This window comes from Chiloscyllium plagiosum, unplaced genomic scaffold, assembly GCF_037043375.1.
Source record: "Chiloscyllium plagiosum isolate Xiang-an unplaced genomic scaffold, Cpla_swu_hap1 HiC_scaffold_39, whole genome shotgun sequence".
Taxonomy (NCBI): domain Eukaryota; kingdom Metazoa; phylum Chordata; class Chondrichthyes; order Orectolobiformes; family Hemiscylliidae; genus Chiloscyllium; species Chiloscyllium plagiosum.
Genome location: NW_028270177.1, coordinates 22,916,232 through 22,940,692, shown reverse-complemented (window position 1 = coordinate 22,940,692; position 24,461 = coordinate 22,916,232). Strand labels below are relative to the sequence as shown.

Genomic DNA, 24,461 nt, shown 5'->3' with positions numbered 1-24,461 from the left:
ATGACCATTCCATAACATTCCTGACTATTAAAGTACACTGTTTCTTGGCAAAGTCATATGTTTTTCTTCCACTGCTATTTTAACTAACTTTTCGACAGTGACAAGTGATTGCATTTGAATATTTTATTCACTTCAAAATAATATCTTTATTATCTCTCTGAAGCAAAAGCATCTGTATTATCAATCAAAGGACTAGGTTCCAATGCAAATATATTCCATAATGTTCGCTACGTTGCTCCCCATTTTTAAGACCTACTCCCTGTATAATGTATTTATGTCGTGGGCCTGCTGATGTTACTGCTGGACAAATTGGATCCCAGAATGAAATCTGATTTGATAGTTTTTTTTTAATTTAATGTGGCAGTCATTCACTGAACCATAAGGCTGCAGAATTTCTGTAACAATAAAATTGAAGTTTATTGCACAAAGGAACAATAAAACAAAATCAAGTTACCTAAATATAAAACATATCTTAAAAGTTCTTGAAGCACTGCAAAACAAAGTTTCATGTATTTCCTGCTATCATCACTTTACAGTGATTCAGATCTAGAGAAATCACTCTTCTATATCAAATCTTTAGGTTTGGCTTAACTCCTCAATTCAGCCTTGTGAACTGTGAAGTCATCTTATATGAAAGCTCCTGAAACTGAAGGCTTAAACTTTCCCAGTCTTTTAATAATCTGAAGATTTCTAAGGCACTCTTGGTCTGGAAATTTAACAAATCAAACTTTTATACCAATATAACTGGGCTTTCCCTAAACGATCCTGTACTCCTAAAGCTGTGTTGGCTTCTGACCCCTGTCAACTTCGTTAGAATAAACTAGCCTAGAAGCTTTCAGTATGTTCAGAAGAAGGGTCACCGCACCAGAAATGTTAACTCTGATTTCTCTCCACTGATGTTGCCAGACCTGCTGAGTTTTTTCGGCAATTTTTGCTTCTGTTTCTGATCTCCAGCGTCCACAGTTCTTTCAGAGTTTTTTAAGCTTTCAATCCCTGTTTTTTTTTCCCCCGAGTTAAAATGATTCTTTGATTATTATAACCCAAAAGCAAGCCTAATGTTCACTCCCTGTCATAAACCCCCACACTATAAATAATTTGCTATTAACATTGCAGGCATTTTGCAGTCACTTGCTGTCTGGCACATATTGGATGAAATCCAGGAGGACACTCTGACCTTTTTGTAAACTCTTCTCAAAATTGATCAGCACCCGTAGAAGCAGGTGTGGAAGCAGGCCATTCGGCCCAGAGAGTCCACAATGACTCTCCAAAAAGCATCCCACCCCCCTACCCTATCTCCGTTATCTGTGTTTACCATGCACCAATTCACCCATCCTGCATATTTTTGGACTGTCGGAGGAAACCAGAGCACCGAGAGGAAACTCACGCAGACACTGGGAGAATGTGCAAACTGCATACAGACAGTCACTCAAGGGTAGAATTGAACATGGGTTCCTGGCACTGAGAGACAACAATGCCAACCACTCAGCCACCATGTCACCTCGTACGCCACTAGCTTCAACTCCAAAAATTATGTATTTATCTGTAAAACATGCTGATTTCATCACAATTAACAACTGCATTGAAAGCTGGTGTTGGCGCTCACTAAGTCAGCATTTTATATTTGCCAGTGATTCCTTAGCAATGAATGACATGGATGGCAGACTCTGTGTGTTTCTAATGTTATACAAGTATTGCTTGCAACTACTGTACTTTGAAAAATTAATCAATACCCTGGACTGCTGTCTGCTTCTCACTATTGAACTTGAGACTGTGTTGGCAACAACAGAGAGATAATTCTGTTGAAGCAGCTGTGTGCAATCATAAACCTTCTTACAAATTTTTCTTCCCCTCACACAGCCTCTATTGAAGATTCAGATAAAGACATTGAGGAATGAGACTTTTAAGTCAGACATGAGGGCATTAAAGCATCAGAATTTGATTTTGAAATTGAAGTTGATTTCTGTCTATCTCAAGTGTCAGCTTCAGAAACATGTTTGTAAGTTTTAAGAGCAGAAGAAAGCCACTCATCCCACTAACATGTACTGGCATTGGAAGCAGTCCAGAGACCGGTTCACTGGGTTGATCTAGGTATGGAAGGATTTCTTTCTGAGAGGTTGAGTAGTTTGAACCAGTACTCATTGGAGTTCAGAAGAATGAGAGGTAATCCTTACTGAAACCTATTTAATCTAAAAGGGCTTGTCAGGGTGTATGCTGAGTGGTTGCTTTCCCTTGTGAAAGAGCTTGGAACACAGAACATAATGTCAGAGTGCAGGGTCACCCATTCCAGACAGAAATGAGGGAGTACTTTCTTCTCTGAGTGTAGTGAAGCTGAAGAATTACTTACTGCAGAAGGCTGTACAGTCTGGTTCACTGAGTATATTTCAAGGTCGAGATAGACCTAACCCATTCAATGAGGTCATAGTTGATCTGACAATCCTCAATTCCATTTTTCTGTTTTAAACACCCACGTTCCCCCCAACCCTTGATTCCCTTACAGATTAGAAACTGTGTATCTCGACTTTGAAATATACTCAGTGAACCAGACTGTACAGCCTTCTGCAGTAAGTCATTCTTCAGCTTCACTACACTCTGAGAGAAGAAAGTGCTCCCTCATTTCTGTCTGAAATGGGTGACCCTGCACTCTGACATTACGTTTTGTGTTCCAAGCTCTTCCACAAGGGAAAACAACCACTCAGCATGCACCCTGACGAGCCCTTTTAAATTAAATAGATTTCAATAAGGATTGCCTCTCATTCTTCTGAACGCCAATGAGTACTGGTTCAAACTACGCAACCCCTCATAAAGAAATCCTTCCATACCTAGATCAACCCAGTGAACCTGTCTCTGGACTGCTTCCAGTGCCAGTAAATGTTTCGTTAGATAAGGAAAGAGAATTGTTCACAATATTTTCGGTTTAGTCTAACTTGTGTGTTGTATAGTTTTAGTAAGACTTGTCTACTTTTGTGCTCCATTTCCATTGAAATAAAGCCCAAAATTCCATTTGCCTCCCCTACTATCTGCTGAATTTGCATGGTAGGTGTTTTGTGGTTTATACATGAGGACACTCCCAAATTCCTCTATGTTGAAGCTATCTGCAGCCATTCTCCATTTATATAATCAATGAAGAGTGCCTATAAGGGAGACTAATCACAAGGTGCTATGCATTTTCAATACTGTAGGAACCAGAATAAATAGGTGAAACATATTTTACTGTTATGGAAACAAAGTTTTGTTCTGGAAGACTTGATCATTTACCTAACCTATTCGATATCTTACATTGATATGATTTGTCAATGTTGATATAAGGTTAAGGAAAGTAGATAATGGGTATTAATTGTTTTTGAGTCAAAATTAATAAGGGACAGCTGGGAAACTGGGTATCCTGGTTGAGAGTTACAGAACTGAGAGTGTCAATTAACTATCTTCACAAAGAAAACACGTCTTGGTTGCTACCTCATTGCCAGTTTGGAGTCTTTTAAAAGTTGATATTTAGACGTAAGTTAGCAAAAGAAGTTAATATTTCAGTCATCGTAACAAGTAATTTAAAGTGCAGCCTCCAGAATCCAAGCTTGGAAATAATTAACATGTTTTAATTCTCTTAAATCAGTACTGTCCTTGTCTCTTTCCTAAATCAGGTGCAGCTGCAATTACTTTGGATCCCTTTGTGACTGTCACCTTGGCATATCTTGTCAGATAATTTTGGAATCTAAAAATAGGAGTCTCTGGTTTAAACAGCCATTTTTGTATTGTATTGTGATGAATTGGTGGAGCAGGGGTTAAACGTTGTGTTCTGATTCATTGTTATTACTAAAAGGAGTGTGTCTCGGGGCAGGGGTGGGGGGTGTTGAGTTTTCATGCAATAAAAACCACAGCTGAAACTGATCCTAATCAGAATTTGAGCTACAAGCGGTTTTGATTTATTTGGGAGATGCATTTCTGGATCTATTGAAGAGAATAATTCATTCCAGACAGAAAACAGGAGGAATCTGGACATCAAGTATTAAAAGGAAACTATTCCATTCATCATGAAAAATAATGAAAGGAATGGAACAGAGCAAGAAAAAAGGAATTCAGCGCATGGTGTTAGAACATAGGACCGTACCATCACCTGTTAAGTGTTTTAATTCGAAGTAAATTTGGGAATAATAAGTTGCTTTTACAAAAAAGGGAAGTAAACTTTGAGATCTTTAGGAATAAATAGTTCAGGGATGGAGATGACTAGAATTGATATTGCAAAGTGATCATTCCTGTTATTATCTGTATCAAATATTTTAGATTGGTTTTACAGTTATATCTTCAAAACTGCGACAGCAAAGTTTCAAATCCAGTTTGGAAGAATAAAATCTGAAATGATTTGGTAAATGTTCATATAAAATTAAATACAATAATTGTGTTAGAAGTATGCTGTAATTAGGTGTTTTACAGCAACTGTTGACTTTCTGGTGGGAATTAAAATATTATACAAGGTGATATGAGCAGCATAACTTGAGAGGAAATAGGACATTTGGCCCTGATTTTAGAGGCAAGGCACAGCAAGTATTTTTATTTTCCTAGGGACCTTTAATTTTAAACATTAAAGTTGTACTTTTCAGCAATAGACATGCTACTCAGCTCATTGTTCTGTAAGAAGATAATCAGCCCAGTCCATTTTTGTTCTGTTTGTGCTGACAATGTGTAGGGCTAATTCAGAGCAGGTCTTCAGTTCAGAGTTCAAACCAGTGAAAATGCATTTTTTTAAAAATGGGCCATATAAGTCATTAAATTTAAGTTAATTTTTAGTTCTATTATTATTATTAGTTCCTGAATTTAAATGCATTGTAAGTAAATTGAAACTTAATTGAGTACAAGAGTAGCAGATGATCTCTTTCTGGGCCTGCTCCTGGGCCTGGCTACAGTAGCCACCTGCATGTCCACCCAATGGGCTGTGGAGGGAGTTATAATTCCTGACTGCCTGCCTCTCTTCTACAGCTACATTTGTGTCCATGTTTCCTTGGAGAGGGAGCATGTGGTGTCCACCAAGATCCTCAGTGCCTTTTGAGAGAGGTGGGCAGTGTTTGCCCTGGAGTGCACTATCTATTGCTCCAATACTATTTTAATTTAGTTCTCTCTATTGTTTCCTTTCACCTCCTTCATTTTTTGTTGTTGTTGCATTGTCCCTTTTGGATTCTTGCAATTTAATTGTTTAATTAATCAAACAGGTCATAGAGTAATTGAGTTGTATACCATGGATCATGCCAACTAGATATCAAACCTAATCTAGTCCTATTTGCCAGCATTTGGTCCATATTCCTCTAAACACTTCCTATTCATATGCACATGCAGGTGCCGTTTTTATGTTGTAACTGTACCAGCCTGCACCACCTCTTCTGGCAGCTCATTCCAAACATGCACCACACTCTGAAAACATTGCCCTTTAGGTCCCTTTTAAATCGTTCCCCGTCTCGCCTTCGGCTTATGCCCTCTAGTTCTGGATTCTCCCACCCTGAAAAAAAGGCCTAGGCTATTCACCATATCCAAGCCCCTCATGATTTCATAAACCTGTATAAGCTCACCCCTCAGCCTCTGAAGTTCCAGGGAAAATAGCTCCAGCCTATTTAGCCTCTCCCTATAGCTCAAACCCTCCAACCCTGGCAACATCCTTGTAAATCTTTTCTGCACCCTTTCAAGTTGGGAGTGTGGGCTTATGTAAAAAGCAAAGTTTGCGATCCCCCATCAGTGGAGATTGGCTTGTTCAGAAGGAAATGGTGGAAACTTGTTTGTGCTAAATTACAAATTTACAATAAAACCCTAATAAACCTGAGGTTTCTTTTACTGCATAATTCAACGCCTGGATATTGATCTATGAAAGAAAAAGAAAAAAGAAGTCCACTTGTTCCATAGATTAATTGTGGAGCATTTAGTTTAGTTCGTGCTCCTGTGTACCTTATGCACATGACCATCTACCAGAATGAAATGCTAGCAAATTAACCTAGTGTGTTTAGTTTGTAGAATGGAAGCAGGTCATTTGACCAATTGTGTCCCCATCAGTTGACAAGTAACCATTCTGTTCTCAACATTTATTAAAGCACCTGAAATCTCTGCACCTGAAGCCATCACCTGTGCTTTAGTTAACTCCACTGACTATTACACTGACATCCTCCACCTTCCATAAACTTGAGCTCATACAAAATTCTGCTGCATGTCTTGTAACTGGTATCAACCTAATCATCCACCATCCCTCTGCTCACCAACCGACATTGGTCCCCAGGTCTGCAACACCTTGATGTTAAAATTTGTGTGCTCATCTTTAAATGCTCCCCTTCAGTTGTGCAATCTCTGAGAAATCTGTGCACTTCCAAATTGATTGTTGATTTGCCAATTCCAATTTCCTTTGCTCCATCATCAATAGGTGTGTCCTCAGATGCCTGAGCCTTAATCTCTGAAATTCACTCCCTAAATTTCTGCACCTCTCTTTTAGAATCCTCTTGATCCCTACCTCTTGACCACTTGTCTTAATATCTGTATGTGTAGCTTGGCAGGCTAACTTGTCTGATAACGTTCCTAATCCTTGGGATGTTTTAATTCTCAAAAGGTGCGATTTAAACACAAGTTGTAGAATAAATGGATCCATCTTATGAAGGCTATGTGAATAATTCAGTGTTGTTGAAGGTGTAAATCAGTGTTGTGACTCTTTTCTGAACCATTTTCAAAGTGTGTCAATCACTGTATGAGGAGAAATGATTGATTTACTGATGTATGTCAATTATAATCTGTTGATCACAGGATTTTGGAATTATGAAGCAGATCACATGCTTCACTTAATAATTGCACTGTTCAGTGAACCAGACAAAACCAGAAGGCCAGATACTAATTCTAGAGTTACAATTTCAACTCATTCTCTTGGAAATTTTTTACTTGCAATGACTAAAATGGACAGCCTCTGGAACCATATCCCCACAAATTAGAAATTGCTTGCAATGTGGCTCAGGTCTAACTTTCTGCCTTGTATCCCAGAAATGCTGAAGGTACAGCTGAAGAGAAGTTATCTAAGAATGATTTGAAAGAGGAAAGTGTTAGGGAGTGCGCAGCAAGTCTGATGGCATCTGAGGAGAGTGAAGCAAGAGTTAACCTTTCAGGCCTTTTCATACTTTCTACCACCTGCGTATAGACAAACATTGGAGCAATTGCGAATGGGCGGGGAGACGGGGTTGCTGGGGAAGTTTATCATAGGGTGGAGAGTCGGAGCGCTTCAATAGTAAAAATTAATTTTAGTGCAAGGTAAACATTGGGACATGTAAAGGAACTAAAGGTGTGTCTAAAAGAGGCAAGAACGACAGGTTAGCTACCATCTAAAGGCAAAGTGGAGTAATTAAGGAAGAAATAAGAGGGGGAAGAAACAGCAAAAGTAACACAAAAGAAAATGGCTCAGAGGTTAAGATCTGTAATTGTTGAATTCGGTGTTGAGTTCAGAACGCTGTAGGAAGAGCTTGCATTATTGATATTGCAAGATGTAAAAACAGTAAAGAAGTATTCTAAAAGCCATTAGATTGTTTTAGTAAACAACATTGAGGTGACGTGCTGTTCCACTGCTTCTGAATGCAGTGTGCAGAACTAATGGCATATCAGTTCATAGCATGTGAGGAAATAACGCTGTTGAAAATTGTAGATGCTTAATTAATTGCAATTTTCCTTTTAAAGAAGAAAAGGAAAATGACTGAGGGTAAGTTCTTAGCTTCCTATAACCAGTACTACTCTCAAGAAGCACATGGCCCATAATTTCTGGCTGGAGGAGTTGTGGAGGAGTGAAACATACTGCTCTCATTACTAATGTTGCGCATGGAGTTCCAACTAAAAAGAGGAACGTAACTTGAGATTACTATATCAAATCTCGTAAAAAAAATTTTTAATATTGGAAATTCAAGGCACCCTTTTGCCGAATTGTCCCATTCCAGCGTAACTTAAAAGTTCTGTTCATCTCAGGACAAGACTCATGGTTACGTTTGTAACCATTTGTTCCAGATGCCAACTTTTGTCTAAAATCAATTCCCTAGACTTTGAGTCAATTTTATAACGCAGGATGAATTTTAGAAGTTTATAGACTGTTTCCCATTAGTTCTAATGCCAAACAACTGTTTCATTTAGACAACTTCTTCATTTTGGGTTTTTATCCCCTGTCGACTGTCATCACAGTTGGAAGATTCTTGTTCTAATGTTCCTTTTGGTCTAATGGTTTTAGTTGTGCTGCATTTAATCATATCCAAAGCTATTCTTTTGCTTGTCATGAGAAGTTTCAGTTTCTATGGTTTTTGTTCTGTAGTTTTGGTTGCATGGTGAAATGTATTATTCTGCATTGATCAGTATTGGAAACTCACAGCAAAGGCAAACCAGAGGGGAGAGGTGAGAATCCTGTAGTGTTTGCCAAAACATAATTGAGCAGAAAGTGATCGGAGGCTAAAGTTTTGAATAACAAAAGAAAGACCATAATATCTTTTTCTGTTGTCCCATTTCAAGGTGAACTGATAAGTTAGAGCATTGAGACTAAAAGGCAGACATTTTTTTGTCGCTTGTTTTACAGCTGTTGATTGGAAGACCAAACATTGACCAAAGCAATGAGCATGCTCTCTTGCTTTTCAAACGTCCAGCTGAAAGGGCACAGAAGACTTGGTTTAACATGATCACAGCTGATGGTCTTCTTGGAGAAGTCTGCTCCCACAGTGGAATCTGGCTTGATGCAGCATGTAATTTTGCTTACATTTAGTGGTGGTCAGTTACTGTAACAAAACCACACAAGTCAGCAGTGTTTCTTTAGGAACAGAACAGAAATTTATTACACAAAATGCAAAAAAATTATCCAGATACACAATAGTCAGAAAGAAATCTTAAAACAGCTAGAAAAATGCATTTTCAGACTTTAACAGCATCACTTTACAGCAATTCAAATACAGGGAAATTACCTTGTTTAATCTCTGAATTTTCTAAACTAAAAGCAATCTTTGAATATTCTGAAACAGAAGCAAGCTTATGGCCTTCAATGTTTACTTCACCTGTCATAAACCATTACAATAAAAATGTCCCTGCTCTGTGACACTTACTCAGTTAGGTCAGTATTCAGATGGACTCTCTGACTCAGTTATTATTTTTTAAAAATCCTTCAGAAAGGAAACCAATCCCAAATGCCACTATCCTAAAACCCAAACACGAACAATGATAATATATATTAAAATCGAACAGCTTTCCTACTCACAATTGACTGTACAAGTTCAATTGTATTCATTTATATGTGAAGCTACTGAGTATTTTAAATTCCACATTAAGATATGTTATTTCACTGATGTTAAAAGATTTTGGGAAAGCTAATCTTTTAGTCTCGCTACATGGAAATTAACTTGTGGAAATGTTTCAGACAATGCTCCAGTTCCAGTATAATGTATACACTAATTTTCATTTGTCAGTGTGGGCATTAAGTGAGCCCAATTTATATTGCAATTTGAATGGTATAAATAATTCAGACTTGTTGATTGAATACAGAGGACTGGGATTACCTTTCTAGCAAATTTGATCTACATTTCCACACAAGGTTTGATTGTTATGGATTACTATTTGTATCTACTAGACGCTGGATTAGTATACCAGTATTTCATTGTACTTTGTTGCTCAGGATATATGACTCATTGAAAAGTTGGTTTTTAAATTTAGACTTTTTAAGCAGAACAAAAACACTTGAATTTTGTACTTGAATGATATCCAAAACAATGTTGAGAGATTAAGGTGTTGGACACCTCACTGTTGCTTTGCTGTAAAGCACCAAGTTGGAATCTATGGTTATCCACTGCAGAGTCTTAGTAATTGGGAAGAGATAACTGCCAGAATTTATAACAAGCAACCTCTTATAGTACAGAATTCTCCCTTTTCAAGAGGTGGCAGCAAGTTCAATAACTGAGCAGGTTGGAATTGCTAAGATACCCACAAGTGGTCAAGGAAAAGCGGCTTAAGAGGCCTCAAGCTACCGCAAGCCCAAACTTTTGCAGGTGAGAAAAGTGGATGCCTTTCCGACTGTTAAATCAGGTCAACTTGCCTGCTGGGTTGGAGAGGAAGCCACCATTGGCACTAATCTGGGTGCAGTTGAGGTCACTATTGGAGGTGCAGGGATTTGCCGGTTGAAAGTCACCTGCTTGCCATACCATGCCCTAGTCCTATCCAGTCCTATCCATGGCCTTCCCCATCTCTGCTATTGCGCCAGCCCACCTTTGCAGGGATGAAGCTAAAAGATTTCTTGATAGCTGTCTGGTTAGTTTGTGTGCACCTAAGTGGATACATAGACTGTGCCTGTATTTCATTTATGTACAGACATGATGCTGACCTGTTAGTTTATGAGAAACATGATTCCGAATTTAAGACAAAAACTGGTTAGATAATGGGGAAAGATGGCCACAGCATAGAAGGTAAAAGTAATAAAAATCTTCAACATAAAGTAATATCCCAAGAAAGGTCAGGAGGGAAATGGATCGTGACATTTTTGAGCAATTGCAGTTTTAGACCTTGTACGTTAATGGCTTGATTGAACTCTAAAGGCATTTTGATGTCACAGCTGTAACTAACAGTTTCATCTTTCCCTGACAGATTGAGCAGATGCGAAATGAACTTTTTCAGGAAAGAGCGACAAGGCAAGATCTGGAGTGTGACAAGATTTCCTTAGAGAGACAGGTACTTCAGTTACTTTAATTTAGTCGGACTTGAGTTATATGCTGGAAGTTCAATAGTACGCTTGCTAAATAAATAAACAAGCCCTGAAAATGACCGTCTCCATCAGATCTCGAATTAAGCAAAGTTCATTATGAAATTTAGAATTTTGTTTTTAACTCAATAATTGAAAAATGATTGAAATACTGAAAATGGATATTGGTCATATGTTCGACTAGAAGCATTTCTAATATCAAATCTGCATTCTCATTTCATCTCCACTTGTCGGCTTACAATATGGAACTTCAACATGCTGTAGGTATCACAGGATAACAGTCCCAAATGACATCCATTACTGATTTATTTTTCTCCCTTCAGTAGTCCTTTTCTGTGTCTATTGTAGTGTGATTGTCATTGCAGTTGGAATTGTCCAATCAAGCACAGTGGAAAACTGGAAACAGGAACTTTACTGTCAGACTCAGAACCACATACTGCAACACGTTTTACCCACTGAGACATTGAGCATCAGCTGCTACATCATTGTTCAGGCAGTGAAATGGGAATCTGTTTATGTAATGGGGAGCAGTAGTACAGTGATGAAGGTATAACTGAAGATGAGAGAAATAGCTGTTGTTTAAAGATCTAAGTTACTTATTTAGTTTGATCATGGAGTGTTGGCAGTTACAAAGTTGCAGGCAGCGAGTGACACTCATTATTTTCCAGCAATAAAGACAAGTACTCAGAATTCCTTTTATGTTTTCCAAAACAATAGAAATTGTATAGGTGGAAATGAGTGGATCTTGGAGAAAAGAATGTTGTGTCCTTGTGTCCCTTCACACTTTTTTTTAGGCCCTAGTGCCGCGTTCACATTGACCTTTTTTTTTACAAGGAACTGGTCAGATCCACTTTGTAATCAAAAAGCAAATGTTTGCATGACTTTTAGAGCTGGATTAGCTCAATTGGCTTGCCACAATTCACGCAGTTTTAAAAAGAAATTACTCTTCCTGTATCAAGGCATATTTCTGTATATGGTATTTTATCACATTAAATATTAAAAATGTGTACACTTGTACTTAGTGATGACCATGGAAATGGGACAGATTTGTTGGAATCCAGGCTGTTGATTGTATACCTGACATCTAAACTCATTTTATTGTCCAAAACTGAAATTAGTGTTTTGATTCTACCCATAAGCTTGGGTACTACTGTATGTTATCATTGTCCATTTCTACAGATCTCGCTCTATACCAGTGTAGTGCAAAATTTCATCAACATTAAAGTTAAAAGAAACTGTTACAGAGTCCTGATAGTTAGTTAAATTATTGGTTAAGGATGTCCAGATCTTATACTTCAAAAACTGTGAAATGCAAACTACTAATTTGTTTCTGTGAAATATCCAACTTGCATCAAATTTGAAAATATCATCGCTATCTTAAACATTGACTCCCTCCACCTTGATGCGTGGTAGGTTGAGAGTTTGCCCTCTGCAGGATACAGTGCAGCAACTTGTCAAGGCTGCTTTGAAAGCACCTCATAAAATATTCAACCTCCACTAGGAAGACTGGAATAAAAGTGCGTCCAATAACATCAACTGCAAATTTCTGTTTAACTTGTACACCATGCTGACTTGGAAATACATTGTCATTCCTTTGTCATTGCTGGATCAAAAATCTGGAAATTCCTTTCTAACAGTGCAGTGGTTCAGGAAGGTGGCTCACCACCACCTTTTGGCAATTGGGATGGACAATAAGTGCTGGTCTTGCCAACAATACCCACATCCAAGTGTCCAAAACCTGTGGAAATATCAAATCTTAGAAAGGTAAGTCGTACAGGCAGCTCGAAAGGTAGTGACTGCACCAAACTACTTGTGATCTCTAATGGACTTCAGATTGCATTAAGTAAATCAAATGAGATGTTAAACATCAAAATAGTGTCATTTTGAAATTTGGAAAACCTAGTTTCAAGTAAGCGTTTGATTAATGTTCAAGTATTACATGTACATTTTCTGAAATGAGTAAGACCCATCAATTTTGATAAAAGTAATATGATATTTAATCACAGCACAAAGATCTGAAAAGCAGAATTGCATATTTGGAAGGATCTCAGAAACAGACTAAGGAAGGTATTGTTACCCAGCTAGAGGCAAGAATCCAGGAACTGGAAGAACGCCTTGAAGCTGAAGAAAGGTAAGATTTGATTTCCCATAAAAGTAAATGCAGTCCAACATTGTACTCAGCATCTTCTATATTATTAAACAGTCATTTCAATAAAAGTATGTTCAAAGATGTTTCCATGAGACTGGAATGCTTGACATAATGGAGTTTAACAAACCATGATGTGTATAAAACAAAGGCTAATCAAAACTTTATGACCAGTAGATGGAGAATACACAGCAATTAATTAAAATATATAATTTAAAGGTGAAGCTGGCAAATGCAGAGACTATTTCCAGCTTTCACATTGGAATATTATAGGTTCTTATTTGAAAGATGGTTTTAATTTCTGTAGGGTTATCCAAGCAATACAAATAATCTTTGGATTATAATTTTAATTGAAGATAACATTATTCTGTACGGATATTGAGTTAATAAAGTAATGAAATGCTAACGTAAAATATGTTATTCCAGATCAAATGCAGAATTGTTGGATGCAGTATAAAGCTCCCGTAAAGTGAAATATTCCGATAATTGAATGTAACATCAGTTAAATTATATGCTCCAGCCTCTTGCTTACAAGAGGACCATTATGTTACTGCTCTGCAGCCTGGTTCTGACTGTCGAAGTAAGGATAATTTTGACCTGTGGATCTATAGCCACAACTAATTCAAATGAGTTTCAAGTCAGATTTCCATTCAATTGGCCAGTACAATTAGGGATGCCTCAGGCAAGAGGAAGACTCAAAGCCCTAATGCACTGCATCAATTGGCCACAAGTACCTGACATGCCAACCAATGACCATTTGCACCAAAAGTAAATCTAACCATCATCCTTGACATTCAGTTGGCCTAACATCACAGAATTCCCCACTATCAACATTTTGGGATTACTATTGGCCATATAAATACTGTGGCTACATGAACAAGTCAGAGGCTAGGAATCCTGCACTGAGTAACCCACCTCCTGAAGCCTGTCCACCATGTATAAAATATTGATGGCAATGTGCATACTCAGCAGTTAGCAATTATTCTTTACCAATGCGTAAGGGTAAGGAATTAAAATGCTTCTCAATGTATCAAAGTCTGTATCTATAAGCAAGCCTTTGGTCACTTATCTTAATACCTTTTCGTGTTTCGATGTAAGGTTTTTGACTGTGATATCTCACTGCAATAGTGGTTGGAAATGCATCCCACTATTCATGGAATTGTCACACAATATAAAGATTTTATCAAAATATGCAAAATTCTCTAATTTACCAGCCTCCTTAGACTTAGGTGAACAGAAGTACAGACTAGGTTGCTGTATGTAACAATAGTTATTTGTTACAAATAAATAGATTGCAGCTACGGTAAGCACCAATGAACATCGCCATACAATTAGAGTCATAGAGATGTACAGCACGGAAACAGATCCTTTGGTCCAACTTGTCCATGCCGAACAGATATCCCAACCCAATCTAGTCCCACCTGCAAGCACCTGGCCTATATACCTCGGAACCCTTCCTATTCATATACCCATCCAGATGCCTTTTAAATGTTGCAATTGTACTAACCTCTACCACTTCCTCTGGCAGCTCATTCTATACACGTACCCCCCTCTGCATGAAAAAGTTGCCCCTCAGGTCTCTTTTATATCTTTCCCCTCTCACCCTAAACCTATGCCCTCTAGTTCTGGACTCGCCCCATCCCAGGGAAGAGACTTTATCTATTTATCCTGTCCATGCCCCTCATAATTTTGTAAACCTCTATAAGGTCACTCCTCAACCTCCGACACTCCAGGGAAAACAGCTCCAGCCTGTTCAGCCTCTCCCTCTAGCTCAAATCCTCCAACCCTGGCAACATCCTTGTGAATCTTTTCTGAATCCTTCAAGTTTCACATCTTTCTGGTAGGATGGAGACCAGGATTGCATGCAGTATTCCAAAAGTGACCAGTAAAACTCTCCTGAAACACATACACACATACACACAGACACAGACAGGCAGACACACACACAAAACATCAGTTCGATTGTGTAAGGAAGAAGGAAACCTGGGTACTCTCCACAGAATTTACTGAGCTGATCCTTTTGTTTGCAAAGGCTTGCTGTTCTTCAGTATCTCCTCCAGATATTTACTACTTCCTTGCAGGAGGCACAGAGTGACTAGTTCACAAATTATAAAGTCTCTGACTTAACCGTTTAAGAGCAGCAGTTTACCACAGCCAGTGAGGGAAAATAACCCTACTTTCTTCAGGCTTTAGGCAGTTTGTACTGCAGAGAGGCACACCACCTCCCCTTCCAGAAATCCAAAGGATGCTGGTAATGCTCACAAGCTGTTCAGCTACCCAGGAGCCATTCATTTATTAGTTGGCAGGCTGAAGGCTTTTGTTATTGACAACTGTTCACCACTCCACAAACCAATCAGCTACCTGTTGCCAGCCAAATCACACATTGTATACATCTTGGTGCCAGATCATCTACAAACAGCATCCCCCCCACTGTTTGAACAAAGCAATAGCAGGTGCTGTTGAAGAAGACTTGGTGCAGTGCATCTTATAAATGGTACACACTGCAGCCATTGTAAGTTTGTGGTACAGGAAGTGAACATTTAAGTTGTTCAAGAGCATTGATCAAGCTGCTTTGTCACTGTCATTTACACTGACTTTCAGTAACTTGCTTTTGAAAAGTGAAGCAATCCCTTCCATGATCCTCGGATTTAAAGCAATCCTTTTTCTATTCCACAATCTAAAATATAGAAAAATAAGAAGATACTGTCTTTACACTGATGGTTCCTCTGAAGCTTATTTGGTAATTTTTTTGTATGTATAAATGCAGCTTGCTGTTCAGGTCACAAGCAAGTGTGCATAATGCTGCATTCATAGCAAAGCTGTGTAAGGTGGACTGATAAAGACTTGTGTAATCTTGACCCTGTGATGGATGCAATTTGAATATATTTTCAATGTTTTCAGAGACCGATCTGCTCTGCAACTGAACAATCGTAAACTTGAAAGAAAGGCCAAGGAGCTTATGCTACAAGTAGATGATGAACGTCTCCACCTGACAGACCAAAATGATCAGGTACTTGGTACACAGTTAGTGAGCATCCATTTTGTTGTTGCAACTCTGAGTCATAGAGGTATACAGCACAGAAGAAGACCCTTCAGCCCATCCAGTCTGTGCCAGTCAAAAATGACTCCCTAATTATTCTAATCACAGAACTTGGCTCATAACCTTGTATGCCTTGGCATCACAAACACACATCAAAATGCCTCTTAAATGTTATGAAGGTTTCTGCTTCCACCACCCTTACAGGCAATGAGTTTCAAATTCCCATCATCCTTTGAGTTAAAAGTGTTTACCTCATATCTCCTCTAAACCTCCTGCCCCTTACCTTAATAGTATGTCCCCTAATCATTGATTCTTCCACCAAGGGGAAATGTTCCTTCCCATTTACTCAGTTTGTGCCCCTCATAACATTATACATCTCAGTCATACCCCTGCCGCTCAGCTCAGTCTCCTCTGCTCCAAGGAGAGCAACCCCAGTCTATCCAATCTCTCTTCATAACTAAAATTCTCCAACTCAGGCAACATCCTGGTAAATCTCCTCTGTACCCTCTCCAGTGCTATCACATCCCTCCATAATGTGGATACCAGAACTGCACACAGTACTTTAGTTGTGGCCTTTTATACAATGTACCTGGGTAAGATTGGCAGGTTAGAACTATCGCACTATAGTTATTGACAAGTCAAAAACCTGTGCCAGGTCCTATTTGAAACCTCTGCTGGAGAGTAAAATGAGAATTAATATTTGATTTTAATGTATTCTGACTAGGAACAAGGAATTGCTAAACAATATCTTTTTGGATTCAGTTCTAAAACATCAAAATGTCTTAACTTCAGATGCAACCAATAGAATAGCTCCAAATTAGTTGAAATTTCAATACTTTAAATTATTAAACCGACTGAAAGATTGCTTACTCTAGTTTTTTCTTAAGAGAATAACTTATAAATTAAGTTCAACTTCTTTGAATGCCACCTACAGGTTTGTATGAAATGTGCTTGTGGTGATCAATCTTTCCTTATTTCCTAGTTGAACCTACGGATGAAAGCCCTCAAAAGGCAAGTGGATGAAGCAGAGGGAGAAATAGACCGCTTGGAAAATGCAAAGAGGAAGCTGCAGAGAGAGCTGGAGGAACAAATGGAAGCCAATGAAGAACTTCAAGGACAAATGAATACTTTAAAAAAGGACCTCAGGTAAGTCTATTTCTGCTTCAAAAATACAAGTGAGGTGCACCTCGCAGAGTTGGAACTTTACATTGACTACCCCTACAGACATGATGCCAACTGCATGTGGTCATTGTCAAATTTGTTGCATCTGGGTGGCACTTCCAGCACTGTTCAAAAGTTATATACATTAATAGGGAGTCCATATTATTCTCAGTTATAGTAATTAAAGGTAAACTGCATTATTGAATAATGCATTGTGTCTCAGGCAACTGCTAGCAGTCAATGCCCGTACGAATCTGATCTGAGAAAGAGCGAAGACTGTCTGGGAGAGAGCAAGCGACCAAGTTTTTTGACTATCAGGTGAGCAGTTGGGAAGGAGGACAGAATTGCTGTATCTTCAGATAGGCAATGAGGAGGCACTGGATAATCATGAAGGTTACAGCCAGGAATGTAGTCTTGAAGGTCTTGGTACAGTTTTGGAAGAGGCTTAATGACATGCCACATTTGTCTCTTCCTGTCACCACATCCGTACTCCCTCGCCCCTTTGTTCATTTTAGACACTAAAGCACAGCTACGTAGCCAAGCAATGGTGGTAGACATTTGGAGAGACATTGCGACAGGGCAGGGGGAGGGGAGGTAAATGAGTGCAGATACCAGCAGATCAGCAGGGTAAAGTTGACACTCATTCTGCTGTACACATCATAGATGATGAATTTCATGGACTGCACTGAATGAGCTGTAAGTCAATATCAGGCTCTGGTCCTTGTTTCTAAACATAATATATACAAGTTTTCATATTGAAATAGATAATTAATGTGATAATAAACAGTTGTCATTTTGCTGAATTCATTGCTACAAGTAATGGACTACCGAAGATAGGGCTGGAGAATGGGACTTGCTGGATACCTCTTTTGGGAGCCAGTATAGACATGTTGGGCTGAATGGCCTGCTTCTGTAGTGTAAGATTCTATAATTTCAAAATGAATTTGTGCAGTGAAGATATTTTATCTGAATTTTGAGAAATTTTACTGAAAAAGTATATTTTCAAAGAGTATTACTGATTTTCAAATAATTGAAATCTACCTCTGTGGACATTATATGAATGTTTACATTGAATCTGCAATGATATGTTGTGATATTTTTACCAGTAGCACTTCTTGTGAGTGGAGACTTCGAATTCTCTGAAAAATACAATATTAAAAGGAGAAAAGTAGGCATAGGCAGAGGGAGGATTTTCTGTTCTTAATCTGCATTTTGTTTCTATACCTGTATACCTGTTTTTAATGTTAGAATACAGTTGGTCGAAGGGTGTATTTTGTACACTGTACAACTCTGGGATACTCATAAATGATACTTTGAGAAGCTGTTGTGAGATAATAGTCAGTTGCGCATGAAAACATCCTCTTAAATGCCCACCATGTTCAATGGATCTCCAAGTGTCATGGCTACTCCACCATATAGTATTTAATCTTTCTTCATTACAGCCTGCTTCCCCCTGCTTCCGCACCTCTGTATCTGTTTCTCTGTATATTTCATATGTTCAGGTGATCACTATTAAATTCTGTCGGAGAGCATGAGACCATGTGGGGATCCAAAAAGGACCCATCCCTTTAATGATTACATATATAACCACAGTGTCAATCCTCTGATAAACTTCTGATGCTGCTCTTAGATATAAAAGTTTTCTATGCTGTAATAAAGCAGTAATGCTTTGTGAATAGAGACTGAAATTATCTCTCATATGTTACAGGCGCAAGAATTCATCAGCAAAGGTTTCCTCCTCTGTTCTAAATGATTTTGACAATGATTACAGTACAGATGAAGAAAGTCTCTATGACGCAGGATTTAAATTGTCAATGGATGGTAATGTGTAAATGCAAAACTAAACTGATGCCTAACCATTAGATAAAGGGAAACAGCAATGCAGTGGCGTAATTCACTCTCTGAGGTACCATATTCTGCCCGAGGCTTTTGTTTTTAATTCCTTCATTGCACTGATGCTGCTTTATACATGAAATGTTTTAAACATTTGTCACTGCTGTCTCAGATGCCACGCTGCTTTCTTTCTGCCTTTGGAGTACTTTGGATTGGCAAAGGAAGGTCATATTTTATTGCTCAATGAAAGGAATTTATAAACGTGTCCAACTTAAAAAAAAAAAGACGCAACAATCAGCAGTCAATTGTTAAAATATGTACAGACTATAAATAGATCTAAATGACAGAAATTATTTTCCTTTATTATTTAAAACACTAAAGTGCCAACAATACTTTGGCCAATATCTTTTATGGCTGTTACATTAACTGTGTACTTTATCAGCTTTTCTCTTTCCCACTTTGGCCCGAAAGACACTGATTTTAACTGGAGTTTAATTCCCCAGCACTGGAGAGCATTGCCCTGAAGATGCATTTTCACCTGTGGTTCCAGCCCAGTGAATGTCCCAGTGAACCACAGACGAGATTAATACCACAAGCTGGCATCAACAAAGCTGCATTTCCATTCAGTGCCATTGCAACAAGAAAAAGCAGAAATTTCTCCCTATCCTGCACTCTAATCCAAAGTAGCTGCAGTCTGATTGTAGTACCTATGGTGTCTAACTGAGCTGAGACCTGCTTGTGCAGTGAAATGGCAAACTTCCCAGTCTCTGCAGCTCAGCTGTTCACCGCCACAATTGGCTGCGTCACTGGAGTACTTAGTCTCATCATTTGATGTAAACAGTCCGTATTAGCTCCTTCGTTTGTCATGACCACAGAAAAGAACACATCCTGAGTTCATTTCCCCATTTCTGAATACCGTTATTTGGTGCAGTAGGGGTGCTAACAGCTACCCTCAGTGCCTGGGGCTGGAAAGGGATTTGATAAAGAATTGGTTTCCCATGGCTGTTTAGTGACCCCTGCTGGAAAACCTGTGTTTTCAATCAAGGGAAGGGAATTTCAATACTTGGGGAGGGTGGGGAAATCTTTAACCTCGAAAAACAATTGGAGGTGTACTAAAAATGGGAAACCACCTCCACACCTTGAACAGAGTTGGCTTAGCATCAGGTTTTCCATTTTTCACACCTTTAAAATTAAATTCAGCCCTATAGAGCAATATTGTACATTAAAATATTTTTAATGAGACTGTGTCTCGGAAGTTGAGGTCATTTTAGCAAAAAAAAACAGGTTTTGGTTTGGGTGGGAGATTTCAATGTCAATAATCAGAAATTGAAGTGTAACTCGCCTTAATCAGTCCTATGTCCAGCGAGACAAGGGGCAGGTGACAAATCCCCTTTCAGGAGGATGACCCGTCTTTGAAACTTTTTTCAGTAGGCTGCACAATTCCATTTTTGCACAGTTTCTATTTTTAAACTATTTGGCAGCCTCTGCAAATCCCGAAAATTATAAGGAACTGAGAAGTGATGAGTCCATCAGGAAAAAGCCTTTTATGGTATTGCCGATGGGTCCGAAGGAGCAGGAGTGTTTCCTCTGGTCACCACCACCAGGCTTCGAAATACTGTCCCGATATCCACAGTATCCTTCTCCCAATCTGATATACAGCCACATCAGAATCCTTCACTATGACCACTAACTCCCTGCCTCTCCCTGACACCTCCCAGTTTTCTAACCTACACTCCCCTATCTTATGATCCATAGAAACATAGAAGATAGGAGCACGAGGAGACCCTTCGAGCCTGCTCCGCCATTTATCGTGATCAAGGCTGAGCGTCCAACTCATTAGCCTAATCCTGCTTTCTCCCCATAACCTTTGGTCCCATTTGCCCCAAGTGCCATATCTCACCACCTCTTGAATGTGTTCAATGTTTTAGCATCAACTACCTCCTCTGGTAATGAATCGCCTCTCATCTCTGTACTAAATGGTCCACCTCGAATCCTCAGATTTCTGGACGCACCTACCATTGGAACATCCTCTCTGCATCTACCCTATCTAGTCCTGTTAAAATTTTATGTCTTTATGGAAAGAGCAGAAATTTCTCCCTGTTCTGCACTCTAATCCAAAGTAGCTGCAGTCTGATTGTAGTACCTATGGTGTCTAACCCCCCACTCACTCATCTGAACTCCAGCAAAATCAATTTTGACCTAGTCAATGTCTCTTCATTTGTCAATCCTGCCATCTGTGGAATCAGCCTGGTAAACCTTCACTGCACTCCCTCGAGAGCAAGAGCATCCTTTCTCAGAAAAGGAGCCCAAAACTGCACACAATATTCTAGGTACTGTCTCACCAAGGCCCTGTCTAATTGCAACAACACGTCCCTACTCCTGGACTCAAAATCTTTCACAATAAGGGCCGACATACTATTTATCTTCTTTACAACCTGCTGCGCCTGCATGCTTACCTTCAGCAACTCGTACACAAGGACACCCAGGTCCTGCTGCACACTCCCCTCTCCCAATTTACAGCCATTCAGGTAGTACTCTGCTTTCTTGTTCTCGCTTCCAAAGTGAATAGCGTCTCACTTATCCAAATCATACTGCATCTGCCATTGATTTCCCCACTCACCCAACGTGTCCAGATCACGCTGAAGGATCTCTGCATCCTCATGACAGTTCATCCTCCCAACCAACTTGGTATCATCTGCAAACCTTGAGATATTACATTTTGTTCCCTCATGCAAATCTTTCATATATATTGTGCATAGCTGGGTTCCTAACACCAATCCCTGTGGTACTCCACTAGTCACTGCCAGCCAATTTGAAAAGGACCCATTAATTCCTACTCTTTGTTTCCTCTTTGCCAACCAGTTTTCTATCCATCTTAATGCACTTCCCCCAATCCCATGCGCTTTAATCTTGCATGATAATCTCTTATGTGAGATTTTGTCAAATGTTTTCTGAAAGTCCAAATATACCACATCGACTGGCTCCCCCTTGTCAACTCTGCTAGTTACATCTTCATAGAATTCCAAGAGATTTGTCAAGCATGATTTCCCCCTCAAATCCACGCTGACTCTGTCTGATTCTGCCACTGCTTTCTAAATGCTCTGCTATAAAAAGCCTTGATGATGGATTTGAGAATTTTCCCCACTACCGATATTAGTCTTATTGGTCTATAATTCCCTGGTTTCTCTCAATCTTCCTTTATGAATATTGGAATAACATTAGTTACCCTCCACTCTACAGGGACTCTTCCAGAATCTACAGAATCCTGGAAGATGACCACCAATGCATCCACTATTTCTAGAGCCACTTCCTTAAGTATGGTACTCTGAGATGTAGATCATCAGACCCTGGGGGTTTATCTGCCTTCAATCCCCTCAATTTTCCCAGAATTATTCCTCCACTAATATTGATCTCCCTCAGTTCTTCCCACTCTCCAAATCTTCAATATTTCTGGTATCTGCCTTCACTAATCTCTTTCTCTTCACATACCTGTAAAAACTCTTAGTGTCAGTCTTTATATTCACTGCAAGCTTACTTTCGTACTTTTGTTTCCCCTTCTTAAGCAATCCCTTTGTCGTTCTTTGAATTCCAAACTGCTCCCAATCCTCAGACCTGTTATTTTACTTGGCCAATTTGTATGCTTCTCCCTTGGATCAAATACTATCTCTAATTTCCTTTGTGATCCATGACTAGCCCTCTTACCCATTTTGCTTTTATGCCAGACGGGAATAAACAGTTGTTGCAGTTCCCCCAAGCGTTCCTTGAATGTCTGCCATTGCCATCCTTTCAGTAACTCTCCCCAATCTATTGAGGCCAACGCATGCCTCATATCTTCATGATTTCCTTTATTATGATCCAGCTCGCTAGTCTCTGAATCAACTATCTCACTCTCCATCTTGACCTTTACCACTAACAATTTTAGAAACTAACTGATTCTACACTGCCTTTTCTGGAAAGTATCCTGTCAATCAAGCTGGTTTCCACTTAGAGATTTTGTTTTTACAAAATGAAATGTCTGTCGTAGAATTAAAACACACTGTATGGGAAAAGCCGCCCTTGCAGGCTCCAGTCTATAACTGCATTCCAACCACCAAAACCCCGACCTCCCACAACACAACCACCCCCCCCGATACCACCACCAGCTCCACTGAATGGTGGGACCCTTCTGCTCCAGCCTGAATGCGGATCACTTGGGCAATCCAGCAGCTGAAGGGAGGCCAAGCCTGCTAGATGGAATGGGTAAGCGCTTTTCCTGCATTGTTTGTGGGCTGCAATGCAGTTGCCCACCCATGGCTCACCAAGTTGATCTTCTATTCTTTGTTATTCTAAACAACCACCACAATACCCTACTTCATTGTGTAATCCCTGGCTGTGCCATGTCCATAAACATACCCTTCAGTATAATTTCAATGTACATTATTGTGAAAAACCTGAAACGAAGTCTGGTAGTCAAGTTCAGAAGATCTACAAGAAATCCATATTTCTGGATTTCTCAGCCATTAGATGTCACCAGCCATCTGTCCTCCCCCTCTCCATTATAATTGGAGCCTTACCAAATGGATTCACGCATGCAGAATGACCAGAAGGAGCCTGTATTATGGGACAGTGTGCCAGCACATTCTTTGCTTTCAGGAGTTCTGTATCATAACGATTGTACACTTGCCATTCAAAAATTAGAAGGAAGTTACAAACATTTTTAACAGTGGTTGTACCAGCACAGGATCTATGAATTATGTGTCTATTTTTACAACAGTAGATCTGCCATTGATATTTCTTACTTTTGATATAACCTAAATATATTGGAATATCTGAAGTGTCAGTGTTTGAATATTTTTAAAATGTGACCTGGAGCTTATGCTCTGTTTTAAGTCTTGACTTCATTATGCATGTTACTCAAAAATAGTTCTATTCCTGTGTTTGTTTTCAGTATGTTTGTTATCTATGAATACGTTGATGTTTGCCATCTAACTCTGGATAACAGTGATTTTGTATCTAAAAACTGTATAAAAATATTTTGCTAACCTGATTTTTATTATTTCAGTATTGCACAATGGAATTTAAAATAAATGCACACTGTTGAGTGACAATCAATAAAGTGCAATACATCTGCAAACATTTAGTGTGATTTATTCTGCCCAGAAGATATGGAGGGGTGAATGGTCATATTTGGATGTCATAAAGTACACCACTGCTGAACGTTTTATTCTACAAATGTACTTGTTAGTTTCTGTTCAGGATGTTAGAATTGTACAATATTTAACTGTCTTTAAGTACTGAAGCTACCTCCATGCTTACAAAAGTGTAAGGCGCCAATTACTACAAATAAAAGTTTTTAAACCACATTTGTTCATTGTTATGATATTCATTGTGAAGATAAAGCTCAGATCTTGTATGATGAGCATTGAATATTATCTCACTTGAAAGCAGTTTACTGCAGTGTCTAATGGGGCAACTTCTAAAACGTTTTGCATAAGTTACATCTAAAATCAGTTTCCATCTTTTGTTTTATAATGTTGTGTTTGGTTTAATATTAACATTCAGCAACATAATTTTGTAGTCCCGAAATG

At 39.0% G+C, this 24,461-nt stretch overlaps 1 protein-coding gene across 5 annotated transcripts in view; it reads left to right on the top strand.

Annotated features, from left to right (window-relative positions):
* Nucleotides 1-24,236, top strand: part of cgnl1 (cingulin-like 1) — a 145,123-nt gene extending 120,887 nt beyond the window's left edge. For all 5 annotated transcript variants that reach the window (XM_043677460.2, XM_043677455.2, XM_043677456.2 and 2 more), the window contains 5 exons: nt 10,600-10,683; nt 12,721-12,845; nt 15,762-15,870; nt 16,883-17,046; nt 18,770-24,236. In XM_043677460.2, the coding sequence (XP_043533395.2) occupies nt 10,600-10,683; nt 12,721-12,845; nt 15,762-15,870; nt 16,883-17,046; nt 18,770-18,893 (606 nt within the window). In that variant the 3' untranslated portion in view covers nt 18,894-24,236. The remainder of the gene's footprint in view (nt 1-10,599; nt 10,684-12,720; nt 12,846-15,761; nt 15,871-16,882; nt 17,047-18,769) is intronic.
* The last annotated feature ends 225 nt before the right edge of the window (nt 24,237-24,461 follow it).